This window comes from Vicugna pacos, chromosome 32 (genome assembly GCF_048564905.1).
Source record: "Vicugna pacos chromosome 32, VicPac4, whole genome shotgun sequence".
Lineage (NCBI taxonomy): Eukaryota > Metazoa > Chordata > Mammalia > Artiodactyla > Camelidae > Vicugna > Vicugna pacos.
In genome coordinates, this window is record NC_133018.1 from 2,318,914 (window position 1) to 2,334,152 (window position 15,239).

Consider the following 15,239-nt stretch of genomic DNA (forward strand, 5'->3'; position numbering starts at 1 on the left):
CAATACATCTACCAGGAGGTGTGGAACCTCTTCCAGCAGATCAGCGTGAAGGCCAGCTCTGTCGTGTACTCAGCCACCAAAGACTACAAAGACCACGGCTACAGGTAGTTCTTCCCAAACTCACTGTCGTACGTCCTGACCGTCTCGTTGAACTCCTTGTGAAAATGTCACATTTGGGGAGTTGTCTTTTAAATAAATGTCTCTTGCAAAAGCACTACGTGCTGGAAATCCCCACCCTGGGAGGGAGTGAGCACCTCCCCGCGGCCGCTCCCACTGGCACTGTCCCACGGGCCCAGCGCCCACGGTGACACTTTCTTACAGACTAGCCCCCCCCCCAACACGTCTGCAGATCTCCTTGGGTGTCCGTGTGTGTCTGTCGGGTGCAGCACTGTGGTCTTTCTGACCAGCGCTCGCTTGCACATTAGGTAGTTGTCCGGTTTTTCTGCTGCTCGGTGCTGCGTGTCTGTGAGGTCTCTGATGCTCTCCCTGGGATGGATTCAGAGGCAGGTCAGGGGGTCAAGGGGAGGAGGTGGTTACAGTCTCCAGTGGTCAGTGTTCATGTCAGTCCTGCTTCCTGTGTGATCCTCGCCCTCCCTGGGGAGGCCCTGGGACCGGGACACACTCTGTGTTTGGAGCTCCCCTAGGACTGGGCAGATCTGGGGAATGGGAGGGATGGGAGTGAAGTCAGGAGGATGGAATGGGCAGGCAGGACTCTCTCTCTCCTCTCCTGAGCACTCCATCCAGGGGACTCTCCTGCCCCGAGGCCATTTCTGGCGTTACCCCCAGGATGACTTGTCCCCTCCCACTGGGGGAGGCACCCTGCTATATGTGTGCCCTTCCCTCTGGGGTTTTTGGGAAGGGTGCTGTGATTTCTGGGACCAGTGTGCTCAGTGCTTCACGGGGAGGGTTCGGTTCCTCCCACGTCTCACTGGGAGGAAATTGTTACCATTACTTGATGCAAGAAGAAACTGGGGCTTAAAAACCTGAGCTGCTCAGTGCGGGGTCCAGTGGCCCTGGAGCCTGGAGCCCAGCCGCCCCATGGGTTCGTGGCGTCAGCTTCTATTCAGGTGTACTTGGGGCAGCAAGACCCCTGAGCGCTCCCTGCAAGTCTGACATGAGCTGACCCTAGCCTCAGCCCCCAGGGGAGGAAGTGGGGTGTTAGGCAGAAGTGTCCTGGGTGGTAAAGACCAAGCGTGACTATTGTGGGAGGGACCAGAGTCCCCTGGAAGCCAGCACGTCTTTCCTTAGCCCTGGTCGCTCTGGGCCCTTGGAAGGAAAAGTCCTGAGACCTTCCCAGTCCTTGCATGCAGGCTCCTATAAGCTGTGCAGCCCCTGGCCACCAGCTCATCTCAGGTGTGTGTTTGTCCACAGCTCCTGGGCCCGGGGAGACAGAGAAGCCCCACGCTGTGGCCGTGTCCCTTCTCTCCCACAGGCACTGCTCATTGGCGGTGATCAATGCCCTGGCCAACATCGCAGCCAACATTCAGGATGAGCACCTGGTGGACGAGCTGCTCATGAACCTGCTGGAGCTATTTGTGCAACTGGGGCTGGAGGGGAAGCGGGCCAGTGAGCGGGCCAGCGAGAAGGGGCCTGCCCTGAAGGTAGGGCTGTCTCCATGCCTCCTGGTTCCTTCCCAGCGTGCTGGCGGGGTCAGGGGAGGGGGTGGCTTCCCCATCAGACCTTACCGGCCACCTCCGCCAGGCCCTTCCCTGTGTGGCTGTCACGAGGCTGGGGGAGTGGGTGGCGCGGCTGTCATCACAGCATAGTGACAGCAGGAGAGGGGCCTCATCTCTGGCCGTCTAAGAGAGACATATCCATGGGGACAGACAGAATGTCAGGTCTTGAACTCCAAAGGGATAGACTGGGGAGGTTGAGGCGGGTTCAGCCTCATCCCATCGCCTCCCCTTGGACATGTCGTGTGGGTCCTTGTCTCTGCCTCCTTCCTGTCTTCCCCTCACACTCCCCCACCCCAGACTTGCAGCTTCCCTACTACATGAACACCAGGGGCTCTGCGGGCCTGCTCAGCTCTGCCTGGGAGTAAACAAGCAGGTGGTGGTCGGACCTGCCCCGGCCCTGACCCCAGCTTCCACAGTCTTCCTCCAGGGCCAAGAACAAAAGCTCAGGGAGGTGACCAGAGACAAGGCGCAGCCCCTGCAGACTCGGTGGGAGGAGGCAGTGGGCATAGAACAGGGCATTGTGGCGAGGGGCATCCGGTGGTCCAGAGGCCTCTGGGGAGGTGACGTCTAAGGTGGAACCATCAGCGTGGAGGACTCCGTGGCGAGGGTGTGGCTGGTGCAGGCAGGGCCCAAAGACCCTTGGCCCCACTTCAGCCCTGGTCTGCCAGCCCTGACCACCTTCTGGGCGACTGGCTTCTCCTGGGCATTGCACAACCAGGCCTTCCTGGCACAGTGGATAAGGGGCTCCAGCCTCGGGAGAGGGCTCTTAGTGCCAAAGGAGGCAGAGGCTGTATCCATCTGAGGGTCCCAGGAGCTGTGGCAAGGACACCTCCGGGCCCCAGGGCCGCTCCCTCTGCCTTTCTCTGTACCTCCCATCCCGTCTCAGCCCCGCGTGGCCACATCTGGACTACGGTTTACTTAGCGATTTTTAAGTAGCCATCAGATTTCCCTAAACTTGGAAAACATCTGTGTATGTTGTAGGAAAGGTACAGAAACGTATAAACGATAAAGTGAAAAGCACCCAAATCGCTCCCCTCAGGTATGATCATCGTTAACATCTTTGCAGACTTCCTCCTAGACGTTTAGCGTAAACGTCTCTGTTTCGCGTGGTGGGTTCTGTGTGGGAGCGGACGCTCAGGCCGTCTTCTTCCGCTTACCGCCGGCGGTGGGCGCCTTCCCAGGAGACGCATGCGGCGTCCACGCAGAGGTGCCGGGTCTGTGCCGTCACCCGCTGCTGGGCGTTCTGTCCCTGCCGCTACACGCCCGGCTCGTCGTTTCTTTCAGAGGAAGGCGTCCAGTTCTCGTAACTGTGCGCCGGGCGGCCTTCTCGTGCGGACGCACACGCCCGCCTGTGACCCTGTCCTGCTCTCTTCCAGGCCTCCAGCAGCGCGGGGAACCTGGGCGTCCTCATCCCGGTGATCGCTGTGGTGAGTGTCCCCAGTCAGCATCTCGGAGCCCAGGGCACTGCCTGGTGTTCTCAGCAGGCCACGGGGACCCGGCTGTCGGGACTGTCCAGTGGGCCTGTGCCTGCTGTGGCCCCGCTGCCTCGTGCCTTCCTGTGTCCTCTGTGCCCGGCCCAACCCCCTCGGCGGGCTGACCGGGGCTTCATGTCCCTCGGGCGTGGCTCCCAGGTTCGTGGTCGGACTCGAACTCACCGTGCTCCTCCCGCCCACCCTGGGGCCTCTGACTCGGGCCGGGTGGCACCACATCCCTCCCCTCCCTGCACCCTACCTTGGTGGCTGAGAGCCTGTCTCCATTTCGTCCTTTCTTGGCCTGTGCCTCTCCTCCTGGGGCTGCCTGTCACTTCTCCCTGGCCTGGCGTCCCCGGCTGCCGGTCCTGAGCCAGGCCGTGTCATGTTTAGTTTTCTTCCACGATCCTCAAACATCCACTTAACTTGCCTTCTGGTTGAGCCTCCAGTGCCCCCCTCGTTGGCTTCCCAAGCACTTTCGTGTGTCCCGCACATAGAGCTTTAGAGCAGCTGACCCCCAGGCCGCAGGTTGACCCAGGGGCGGGGAGGCCGGGCAGGTGGATGGAGAGCCCTCTCCCGTCCCAGCAGTGGTTTTGGCACCCACTCTGGTGGGCATTTGTCACCTGAATCTGGGCACTGATAGGGTCCGGGTATAGCCGGCCGAGGCCAGGGGAAAGAGGTAGCTGACTGGCTCCTCATTGAGATGTTGTATGCTATGTCGGAGTGTTCCGTCTCTGGTCTGCCCGCCCCTGGGAGTGCCTGACCCTGACCAGGCGTCGGACAGCGTCCTCTTCCTGAGTGTGTATGGGGGTGGGCCTGCCACGTGCCCCCCACGCTTCCCTGGGAGCCCCCCACCTTGCCCCTGTGGTAAGGGCCCCCACAGTCCTTGGAGAGTCTGAGGGCTCCTGGGACTCTGAGGGTTCTTGTCAACACCCTGCTGGGTGATTTATAAACACTCAGATATTTCCATGTCACGGTTGATGTTCTTGCACAGTGGGTTTGAGATGCACTGTCGCACGCGGACCCTGTGTTGGCCTGGAGGAAGGGTGGGGGGCACAGAATCCTCAGCCCGGGGCAGGCTCCACGGAGAGCAGGTTCTGGGAGATGGGAGCATACTTGAGGGGCACTCAAGGTCATCAGTTTCAGGATCTTTGAACTTGGGTTTTAGGATCATGGGGTGGGTTGAGCCTCTCCACACCTGCTCCATCTGCAAAGCTTTTGGAAAAGTGGGGGTGACCCTGAGACGCCAGCTGGGTGGGGCAGGGGCATTGTTGGCAGCGATAGGCCGGAAGGTACTTAAAACACGGTGTTTCCCCCCCTGTGGCGACCTTTTTTACAGAACAGGGTGAGTGTGTCATGTCAGCAAAAGTTAATGGTTAAGTCGTGGGGGAGGAAGCAAACATTTGACCTTGTTGCCCAACCGAGAGCAGAGATCATGGGTTCCGTCCCATCCTCCTCGGGCCTCCTGGAAGGGACCAACTGCTGGGGCTCTTTGTTTGCTGTAATGTTTTACATTTTGTTCTTTTTCCTACTTTTTTTTTTCCTTCTAAAAGAAGAGGGATCTGTTTTGGATCTTTTGATGACATGGTGTCTCGAATTACTTTGTTTTGGGTACATACCAGTGGGTCTGGGGTAGGAACTTGGGTTCCTTTATCAGTGACCTTGGGGCCCTTCCTGAGCGAGGGGTTAGGGGCTGGGTCACGTGACCCAGTGGCTCCTTCCTGCCTAGGCTGGGTGGTCTTTGTCAGAGACTGGCTGACTCTGTTGCTTCGCTGGGTGTCCACCCACTAGTTCACTAAGCTTCTTAGAGACGCAGTTGCCCCACCGTCACTGAGTGCAGGGAGCGCCCACACGGTCCGCTCAGAGCCGCTCGCCTGGGCCGCTCGCAGCTTTTGTGCCCCTGGGCAGGCTGCTTGTTCCCTCCGTGCCTGTAAAGGAGGCTTGTGGACTAACACTCATAGGTCCTAGACCCCTTTGGAGCTGTGTCCTCTTCCTTGTGGGGGTGGCATCTGATCACAAGTGTGTAACCCCAGGAAGAGAGACGGGAGAAAGCCAGCCAGGCCCCCGTTAGGAGCCCTTGGCTGGATGCGCTTGCAGGGGGAGGTGGTCACAAGAAGCCTCTCCCCAGCTCTTGCTGAGCCCCAGGCAGTGATCTGAACCCTTCCAGGCAGCAACTCTCTTAACCCTTAGCACAGCCCTGCGAGGTGGGTACTGTTCTCACTTTACAGGCAGGGAAACTGAGGCACAAACTTGCCTCCAAGTGCCAGAACCTGACATGGAACCCTGGCAGCCAGCTCAGGCCTGGGCTCCGAGAGGACACTGCGTTGCCCGTGGCCAGGGGTTGGCTGTTTCTGAAGAGACCGAGGGCAGGCTGAGTGGACCAGGTGGATGTCAGGGTGGAGGGCCTGGCTGGCTGCGCACGGGGCCACGTGCCTTCTGCATGGGAGACGTGGGAAAGGCTGAGGGCAGAGTTCTGAGGTGTGCGTGGAGGGGTGGAGGGGCCTGGAAAGCAGCGGCAGGACCAGACCCTACCAGCACAGTGCTGACGAGGTGGAGGAGGGCTTCCGAGGGGGTCGGCAAGCTCAGGATTCCTGGGAGCTCGAGAGGTAAGCCGTGGGGCCTGGTGCAAGAAGTAGGGGGTAGGGGAAAGGGTTAGCGATGGACTTGGGCCTGGGCAGACCTCGTTCCCTACACATTCTCCTTGTTTCTCCATCTGTGAGAAGGAGGTGGTAATAGTTGACTGCCTGGGGTTGGCATGAGGCCCCGGGCCTGCAGGCACCCCCGGCCCCCACTTTGGGGATCACTCAGTGCTCCCCTTGGGGGCCGTGTGACTGAGCTGGTCTCACCAGGTCAGCTGCCCTCTGTGGGGTCAGGCCAGCCTGCACTTGGACCCTGGAGTCACGGCCGCAGGGTCACAGTCAGATGGCGTGTACGCAGAGCTTGTGGTGTCCCTGGCCTGCCGCCCCCATGCTCCTTTGTCCTGAACAGCCTCTTTGAACTCCACTGGTTTTACCCTGGAATTAGGGTCTAAAGATACAGGCCTCAGTGTCGCCTTTCTCCTCGAACCAGACCTATCACAATATGTCAGAGGATCTCCCCGCATCCAGGGTGGACGCTGAAGCATGTGCCCTGCGTGGAGACTGGCATTCCCAGGGCCACCCCAGACCCAATGATACTCGCACATCCGATGCCAAAAACGTGTCTGCTGTCGGTCACTCTGTCAGCCTCCATCACCCCTGGGTTGCCTGCTGTTTTGAATTTGGCCTTTCTTAGTTATTTGAGCTTGAAAAAGATAGAATCGTACACAGTGAAAGTGGCCACGTTTATCTCTAGGGTGGAAGGCATGGCTACATGTGCATGTTGTCCCCAGGGGGCCGCTAGGTGACAGCAGGTGCAGAGACATTTAGCATCAGTTCAGGAAGCTGAGCCTCGACAGGACTGAGCGTGCGGCCCAGGGCTCCCCTTCAGTGTCAGGGGCCCCTTCCCTCCAGACAGCAGGGAGGGGCTCAGTCACCCCTCTGGTCTGTGTTCCGTGTTCAGCCAAGGAGCCCTGGCTGAGAAGGGCTTTGAGTAGCCGAGCCAGACGTGCGGGGTTGGGGCCCTGGGGATGGGCTTTGCTGAGAGAGTCGGTCAGTGCGGGCTGTGTTGCCAACACCGTCCAGGTGCACCCACTCCCGGGAGCTGCTAGCTCTGGGCACGGAGCAGAACTGACCCCAATCCCAGCAAGCTGCCTGGTCTGTCAGAGTTGCCTCTGGGAAGGGGAGCAGCAGCCCAGGGAGACGGCGCCAGAGCACATCTCTTCGGGGGACAGCCATGGGCCCAGACCCCACCTTTAGGACTTGGCAGGGTTGGCAACCCTGCCCATGAAGAGCAGGCAGCCGGTGCGCTGCTCATAGACGAGGAACAGGAAGGGCCGGTCGACACTGAAGCGGGCCTGGGTGGACAGTGGCATGAAGCCCACGGTGGTCACGGCTGCAGCCTGCGTGCCCTCCTCGTTCACTGTGATGGTGCCCCGGTGCTTGAACTGTGCCATGGGCAGAGGGGAGCGTCAGGTCCCGCACAGAGGGACAGAGGGGCAGCAGGGGCAGTGATATCTCAACTCCTTCAGGGAAAGGGTGGGGAGACCCTCTGGGAGGCACAGTCCGCAGCTTGTCAGAGGACCCTTGAGAACCTGTGCTCACCTGGCAGCTAAGGGGAGGCTGTGCTGTGTGAACAGCTGTCTTTCTCCTATGCCATGGCCCCCAGGGGCTGTGCACCGTGCATGTCTTGTGAGCAAGACCACGGCCAGGGACCCCCTACCTGCTCACGCTCTGGGGCTGCTGCCAGAGAAAGAGAGGCCAGGGTCTGCATGTCCCTGGGCCAGGCTGCTCTCCCGTGTGCTGGGTGCCATCGCCAGCTAGGCTGGGAGTGGCTATGTCACAGACTGGGGCACCTGCTCTCCCTCTGGTGCCACCAGGAGGGACGGACCCCAAGGCTGCGCGCTCGGCTGGGGCGGGGGGCACTGCTGGGGGCAGACCCAGGACAGGGTAGGGGGCGGGGATGGGTGCAGAGGGCAGGCCTTACCAGGTCAATGGTGACCCTCTGGTCCGAGATCCCCGTCATGTTGCTGTTCCTGTCAAACAGCGCTGTGACCCCTGCGGACCGCAGGGCCTCCACCAGGTTGTAGTCCTTCTCCAGCTTGAACTTAGGCAGGAGCACCTCTCGCGTCCTGGTCAGGGAAGGAATGGGCCTGGCTGACTGAAGTACAGGTTCTGGAGGCATCATTCTGCCCTCCGGGAGTGGCAGAGCTTTCATTGGCTTATAGGTCAAAGGCATCTGACGTGATTCACTAGTTCGGGTCCCTGCTTTCAGGCATTTCTTATTTTATCAGTTATGGAGTTGGAGTGCAGGTCAGTGCACTTATTAAAGAACGCTCCGTTTCCTGGACAGCGCTGAGCACTGTCAGAACCTGCCTGCACAGACAGCAGCTGTAGCGGCCAGCAGCCCCGGGGTGAAGATGCCAAACGCACCTCCTTTCCAAGAGCTTGCTCTCTCTCTGGGAAGTCAAGATGCCCAAGTGTGAAGCAGCAAGACGAAAAGACGGTCCATTAACGTCTAAGTGATGAACCGTCCAGGAGGAGGGGTTCATGTGCCTGGGAGACGAGGCCGGGGTAGGGGGCTGAGGCTGTGGTCTGGCTGGAGCACAGGGGCTCCAGAGAAGGGAGGCAAGGAGGGGGAGTAGAGCAGGACTGCACCCTGTAGGCCGGGGTCCACAGTCCACAGGCGGAGGGAGCTTGAGGTGCTGTCCGGCGGAGCAGGTGGGCTGAGCAGTGGGTAGGCAGGCTGGGTAGGCCCCTGAGTCAGGGCTAAGGTTGTGGGCAGTGAGGTTGGGAGGGAGGCAGGTACAGAGGGACATTTTTAGGGACAGAGAGACAGGGCTTGATGGCTGAGTGTCTACTGGGCTGACCTGTGTCCTGGAGCCTGTTTCTATCTTGGTCACATTTCTCTGTGTTCTTGCCTCAGAATGAGACCTAAGCCAGCTTCACTTCCTAACCCGGGCCTGGCCAGATCTGGTCAGACCTGCCCCGGCCCAGCCATGACCTTGGTACATGGGAACACCTGTGGTTCTCACACCGGTGTGAGAACTAATGGGGACACCATGAATGTCACGCCCACGCCCTCGGGGTTGAGAGGATGGGGCGGTGAGGGGTTCTGTTTCTTCCCACAGTGAGCGGCCCTGGGGAGCCAGGGCAGGTGGGCAGGTGTGTGGCAGAGCTGGGGGTCCCTGCCCCACTTCTGAGCTGTCTTTGGAGAGCAGGCGTGGGGAGTCTGGGCAGAGTTAGCAGTGGCCGGAGTGAGGGTCCCTTTCCCTAGAGTGACCGGCCACCCCCAGGTACCTGTTTGTCATGCTTTTCTGCCATCTCTCCACCACCTGGGGCGTCAGCTGGGCCTCGAGGGCCTTCATCCCAGACAGCTTGTGTGGGACCACGACCAGCATGCTTATGCCCCCGACATACTCCAGCTGCAGGATGTCACAGTCCAGCTCCTGGTCGCTAGCCACCAGGAAGGCCCCCTTGGTCTGCATCATGGGCACCTTGACCACCTCTCGCTCATTCAGCCGGAAGTTGTGGTTGTGTGTCATCTCCACGGGGAATTTATTCACCCAGGATCCTGTAAAGTCAGCAGGAATGGGGCTTTTATTCACACGCTCTCCTGGAGGGCTAGCAGCCTGCACGGCCCACCCCCACAGTCTGGTCCCGCAGGTGGGGTTTGGGCCAGGACTTTGTGTTTCTAACCAGTTCCCTGGTGCTACTGAGGCTGCCGTCCAAGAGCCACATGTTGAGAACACAGTTTTAGAGGCTTGTAGGAAGGGTGTGAACAGACCGGCACAAGTTCTGAGTTAGATCCTGACACTAGCACGTTGATGCTGGCAGGTCACTGCCTTGCCTGGGCCTCTCCTTCCCCGCTGTGGGACGAGTGGCTTCGCACTCCTGCTGGCCTGGACTGGGTTTCGTCCCTCACTCTGCGACTCTAGGGTGATGGGCGGGATACTGCCCTCACCACCTTCACTCTGGATTCGGGGGCAGCGCTTTGTCCACGGGAGCAGGTGCGTCTGACTAGGGATGAGAACGCCACCTGTGAGGACTGGGTTTGTCGGTGTTTGGGCTGGATTTGTCCTTATAGGGCTGTCCTTTGCCTGTGCGGTGTCCCTCAATCCTGGCCTCCCCATCCCCCAGGTCATGACGACCCCGAATGTCTCCTGATACCCGCCCAGGGCAGAGGGGCAGACGCCCCCTTCCCCCCCTTCCCCACGCACTCTGGGCTCTCCCCTTCTGACATCTTCTGTTTCCCTGTGCTTTACAGGGTTGTCATAACATCTGAAATTAAAATGAAAGTGATGACAGAAATTTGGGAGCTAGAGCTTAAAATTGCATCTCTTTTGATGAGTGTCTGGGCTTGCCCGGCTGCTGCTGGCTGTTCATCCCCAACTGCCGGCTCCACTCCAGTGCCCCTCCCCTCTGGTGTGGCCCTGGCTCCCGGGTTGGGAGATTATAAACTGCACAGGTGGCTTGCTGCCAGGTCCCTGCCTACTCTGAACACCCAACCTTGGGCAGAGGCCCTTGGAGTTGGGGTGTCCCCAGGCTGGTAGGGCTAAGGGCTTCAGTGCTGCCCAGATGTCTTCCCTGACTGTCATGGTCATCCCTGAACGGGGCTTAATTGCTCATAAGCGTCACCGGCCACATCAGATCTACTTAGCCTGTAGCATCTGGCCTTGTGCCACGCTGCACCGAGCGACGCACCGCCCTGGGTGGTGGTGCTGCCCAGCCCCATCAGGGCAGCTGCTGTCGCCCCACAACAGAGGTGAGAACCCGGGTCAGACTGATGAGGCCAGTTCTCAACCCAGTTTTCATTCCCACACTTGTCCCGCCAGCCAGTGATAAAGGACACGTGTGTGTTGACCAAGTGCGTCACGTGTGTCTGGTACAGGCCTGTTGGAGCCTCTGCCTTGGGCCTGCCCAAGGCTGGCCTTCTGCCTGGTGTTGGGGGGACCCTGGGGTCCGGCTCAGCCTGCACCCTACTCCAGCCTTCTTGGCTTCTAACCCTGCATTGACTAGAGGCAGTATTATGGCACCAGGGCCCTCGGCTAAGGCACAGAGTGGTGTTCTGGCAGGTGGAGGCTGTGGCCCAGAGCAGGTGTCCTGGCAGGTGGGGGCTCTGGCCTCGCCACCCCACAGCCACCTCCAGGAACGGGCCTCTAGGCTAATGTGCATGGCACTGGAGCGGACCTGCAGGGAAGTGTGGCCTCCCAGGCCTCGGGACTGACCTGGCCAGTGCCCACTAGTTCTTGGTGGCAGAGAGGACAGTGGTTGCCTGTCACCAGACCTGGTGTGCTGCGACCCACTCCTCGTGGCTGCCCTCAGCGGTCTGGGCAGGTAGAGTGAGGTGAAGGTCTCTCCTGGCTCAGGTCCCGCTGAGGGCTCCTTAAAAGTGAGGTCTGGTTTCTACAAATCCACATCTGTTTATTTCTGGCATCCTAGGGACGCTGCATGCATGTGTGTTGTTGCAGGGAAGTCCTCCTTAAGATGTGCCATGGTGCCTGGCCCAGAACAGTTGCTCTAGAAGTAGGAGTTGGTTTCCCCACCCCCACCTGCAGAGACAGGGTGGGGTGGGGTTGGTGCCAGTTCCTTGAGCTGAGCTTGTTTCTAGCCTTTTGTTCTTACTCCAGCGATCAGTAAAGTCACCGGGAAAGAAAACGAAAAAACCTCAAATCCAAGCTGGCCCAATGCTGAGACGGATTCTGAGTTATCCTAAGTCACCAGGGTGCTGGACACGCCTGCCTGGGCGAGCTTGGCCCTGCCCCTTCCCAGCATCTCCGTTTCCCTGCTGTTTGCAGGACATGGTACGGATGACAGTGCAGGCCTCACAAGGCCGTGCTGAAGACTCATGTGAGTGAAAAGTGCAGAATTTTTGAGTGTCAGCTGCTCCTGTCCCCTCACCGAGATCTTCCCAGTCCCTGTGAGCTGACCTGGTATCTTGGTTTCCTGAGTAAATTGAGGTAGAATGTTGGGTGTGCCTGCGTGCTGGGAGCGGTGCTGTGAGCTCGTGCTGAGGCTGTGACATCGGTTCTTACCTTTGAAGTAGATGCAGTTCAGGACCATCATCTGGGTGGTGGGGTCTATGTTCTCCAGGGCATCTCTGATGAGGCCTTTGGTGAGCTTAGAAATGTGGTGGTTGGTCTTCGAGATGAAGGCCGGATCCGAGAAGTCGGCCACCTGGACCTCGGCAAAGTAGTACTGCCTGACTTGGGTTCTGAAGTCGTCCCGGACGGGAAACTGCTGCTGGACGTACAGATCGTTGACAGAGCGCAGCGTGTACCCGAAGTTCCTCCTGAAGAGGCGGTGGGTCAGCTTCCGGAAGAGGTTGTGGACGGTGGCCAGCTCGTACTTGCTGCTGGCATTGACGAAGTCAGTGAAGTGCAGGGCAGCGTGCACCTGCTCGTGGGTCCGCCCCCGCAGGCCCAGGGAGATCATGCCCATGGCCACCGAGATGCCCACGGGCGCCAGGAAGACGTTGTCTGAGGCACTGGCCTGCTCCTTCAGCGCCCGGTACAGGTCGAAGGCAAACTGGGCGTTGAGGACGTTCAGCCTCTGGATGCGGCTCTTGCCCGGGAAGAGCAGGAGGGCGCTGGCGGCGCTGGCGGCGGGGTCAGTGGGTGGGGCTGCATCCACGATGTCGATGTAGTCGTCGTCCTCCCCCAGGACCTTCTCCAGGTCCAGGTAGTCCTCATCCTCCTCCCCGTCCGCGATCCAGTCATTGGTGACTGTGTTCTCCCTGTGGAAGTCAGCGGGGAGGACGGGCTGGCTCAAGTTTTTGCCCTTCAGCTGCCCCCACTGGGGGGCCTCTCCTCCGTCGTCAAGCTGGTGCCCCAGGCTGTGGCTCCCGTACACAGATGCCAGGAGGAGAGACACAAAGAGGGGGTGCAGCGGGCGCTGCATTTCAGCAGAGCTGGAGTGGAGGGAGGACAGGACATGGTGAGAGGCAGCCTGGCAGTCCCCCTACCTCTGCCAGGTCCCCAGTGGTGGCCCAGGAGGGTGCCTCAGGCACCAGTCCCTCACCACTTCAGGATCTGGTGAAGAGAAACAGGCGCTTGCCTGAAGGACCCTGGGCCCCAGGTCAGAACCCTTTCTTGAAAGCTGTGCAGAACTGTAGCTGTCCGGAATCCTGAGGCTCAGGGGTCCTGGGGAGTCTTTTCAGTCATTCACCCAACCCTGTCCCTCTTCTGCACACAGCATACTAGGCCTGGCGGCACTCGGGGCCCTCCAGCTGTCTGGGGGCTGGTGTGCAGTGACGCGTGGCTTGTGAGGACACTGGTCAGGCTGGTGGGGCCCGAAACTGGGCTGGGCTCGCCTTCTGTGCTGGGAGCAGCCCCTTCTGATCACCTCCCAAAGAGGATAGTGTCTTGTTGAGTTTTTTGTTTGTGTGACCCTCTCCTGTTAGACCTTTGAGGCCCAGAATACCTGCTTCCCTTCCAGGCCAGGTCAGAGTTCCCGGCCCCTGTTAGGTAAATATTTGACTTGTTTGGCCTGAAGGTGGGCTGACTGCACAGATACCCCGTGGAACTGCTCTCAGTCGCTGTTGACGGCAGTGACTCGGCAGGGCCTCTGCTGAGCACCAGGCGCTGGACAAGGAATTTTTTGCAACTTAACTTCCTCCTCCCAGTGTTTTTACACCCCAGGCGCTGTGCCCGTGGCTGGATGGGAACCGGTGAGCCCCTCCCCACATGAGGGCTCTGCCTGTTTGCCCCGGAGCACCAGCCCCTGCTGTACCCGTAAGATACTCAGCTCTAACGTGGCCCTCATCACTGAGAGACTTGTGCGCATTCTGGAGAGAGAAAGTCATGTGGCTCCTGACTTTGAAGTGTCTGTTGTCTTGTCCTGCCCCGTCCCCCCTGCTCCCCCAGCATGTGACTGAGACAGGTTCTCAGGTGCGTGGCTGCAAGTGGAAGTGGGCAGGTTCCTAGTGAACTGGGCTCGGAAGCTTCGGGAAGACAGCTGAGGAAGCCAGGCAGGAGGAAAGCAGGCAGCTTGATGCGAGTGTCCCTCTCAGAGAAAAGGAGGTTGTGAACCCCCAACCTGAGTGAGTGAGTGTCAGGAGAAGGGAGTCTGGGACCAGGTCAGAAGGCGGAGGGGACACTTTGATGCTTTTCTTCTGTGTTCAGACAGTGAATTTGAAGCTTCTAGTACCCTGTTCCTTCATTCGATGATGAAAAGCCCAAAATAGTTTTCATTTTCCCCTCATCAGGGGAAGCTGAATGCACTCCCCATATTTCCTGTGGCTTAAAATTAGGGATCCGAGCAGTGATCCTTCCTGTGGTTCTGTCACTTAGTATGGCAGAAATCAAGTGAGACTTTAAAATTACTGCTAGGCTGTTTAAGTCCACACTGCTGTCTTTGCAGAGAAGCAGCAATTCTTAAAGGTAAACGGTTCAGGGTTTTGTTTTCCTGGTGGTTTGCCGTGGCACTTTGTCGTGCTGCTTGCACGGAGCAGGGTTGGGCCGTTAGGCCCCTCCTGCCTGCTGTCTCTAGGCCCAGACAGAGCAGGTGTGACAGGAGAGAAGCTGGGAGAGCTTTTTAGGTAGAAGTAACTTCAGACTCGCAGAAGAGTTGACAGAGGACCATGGAGAGCAGCCCCCAACCCGCTTCTCCAGGTTCACCAGGTCCCTGCACACGTACATATGCATGTGTGTGGTCTTCCCAAGCCATTTGAGTTCTCCCAGAAAAGGATATCCTCACACTCATCCGGCACTGTTGTCCCTCCCATCCACATCCTGTACCGGAGTCCCGCGCTTCTCTCCTGGGTCTGCCTCCTGCCCCACCCGTGTAGCCAACAGAACACTACTACCAGCAGGTTAAAAAGAAAACCATGTCCCCTTTCTAACATAACACAGAAAGCGTTTGAATGTGCAGTCTGATGAAGATACAAACCAGTCACCCACCCCTAACCGCTGCAAATAGGAATTCACAATCAGCAGAAACGTTAGAAACCGACTCACCTCTGGGTTCCTGAGAAGCGGTTTTGCAGGGCTGGAATCGGCTGAGGTCGTGGGGGCTGCAGCGTGAACTTTGGTGCTGCACTGTGTTTTCCAAAGTAAATACGTCCCAGATCAAACAGTGCTCAGCCAGCTTCGTCAGCACAAAGCCCTGCTGTGACTTTGATCACTGCTGGGTGACTTGTGTTGGAGTCATGTTGTTGTCAGTCATGTTGGTGCTGGAGGCGTGACCATCGCCGTGTGGACACACCTCTGGAGCCCCCCCCGTCAGCTCTGGGGCCAGACTATATCGGGGTGGCGGTTCTCATGCTCCCCTGGGAGTGGAGGCCTCTCTTCCCCTAAGTGGTCGCAGCTTCTGACCTGGCCCAGGGCATCATCCCGTGAGCCTGTTCCTCTGTGGGCAGAGGCAGAGACAGCACGGGGGTCACTGTGTCCCGGGCGGTGCTTCCCACCCTCACGTCTGCCCCAGCAGGTCTTCACGGGGGCCCAGGCCCTGGCTGTCCACACGTGGGGGTCACATGTCATGGGCGGTGCTTCCCACCCTCACGTCCGCTCCGACAGGTC

At 59.2% G+C, this 15,239-nt stretch overlaps 2 protein-coding genes across 2 annotated transcripts in view; one reads left to right on the plus strand and one right to left on the minus strand.

Moving 5' to 3' along the window:
* Positions 1 to 15,239, plus strand: part of PI4KA (phosphatidylinositol 4-kinase alpha) — a 74,734-nt gene that overhangs the window by 29,835 nt on the left and 29,660 nt on the right. The window contains exons 17-19 of the mRNA XM_072953382.1: positions 1 to 104; positions 1,433 to 1,601; positions 3,053 to 3,103. Of these exons, the coding sequence (XP_072809483.1) occupies positions 1 to 104; positions 1,433 to 1,601; positions 3,053 to 3,103 (324 nt within the window). The remainder of the gene's footprint in view (positions 105 to 1,432; positions 1,602 to 3,052; positions 3,104 to 15,239) is intronic.
* On the minus strand, positions 5,628 to 14,812 carry SERPIND1 (serpin family D member 1). Its single transcript, XM_015251898.3, has 5 exons — positions 14,679 to 14,812; positions 11,757 to 12,631; positions 9,022 to 9,295; positions 7,709 to 7,853; positions 5,628 to 7,169 (listed from the first exon to the last, which is right to left on the minus strand). The coding sequence occupies exons 2-5, from the start codon at positions 12,619 to 12,621 to the stop codon at positions 6,978 to 6,980; spliced, it is 1,476 nt and encodes a 491-aa protein (XP_015107384.1). The 5' UTR covers positions 12,622 to 12,631; positions 14,679 to 14,812; the 3' UTR covers positions 5,628 to 6,977.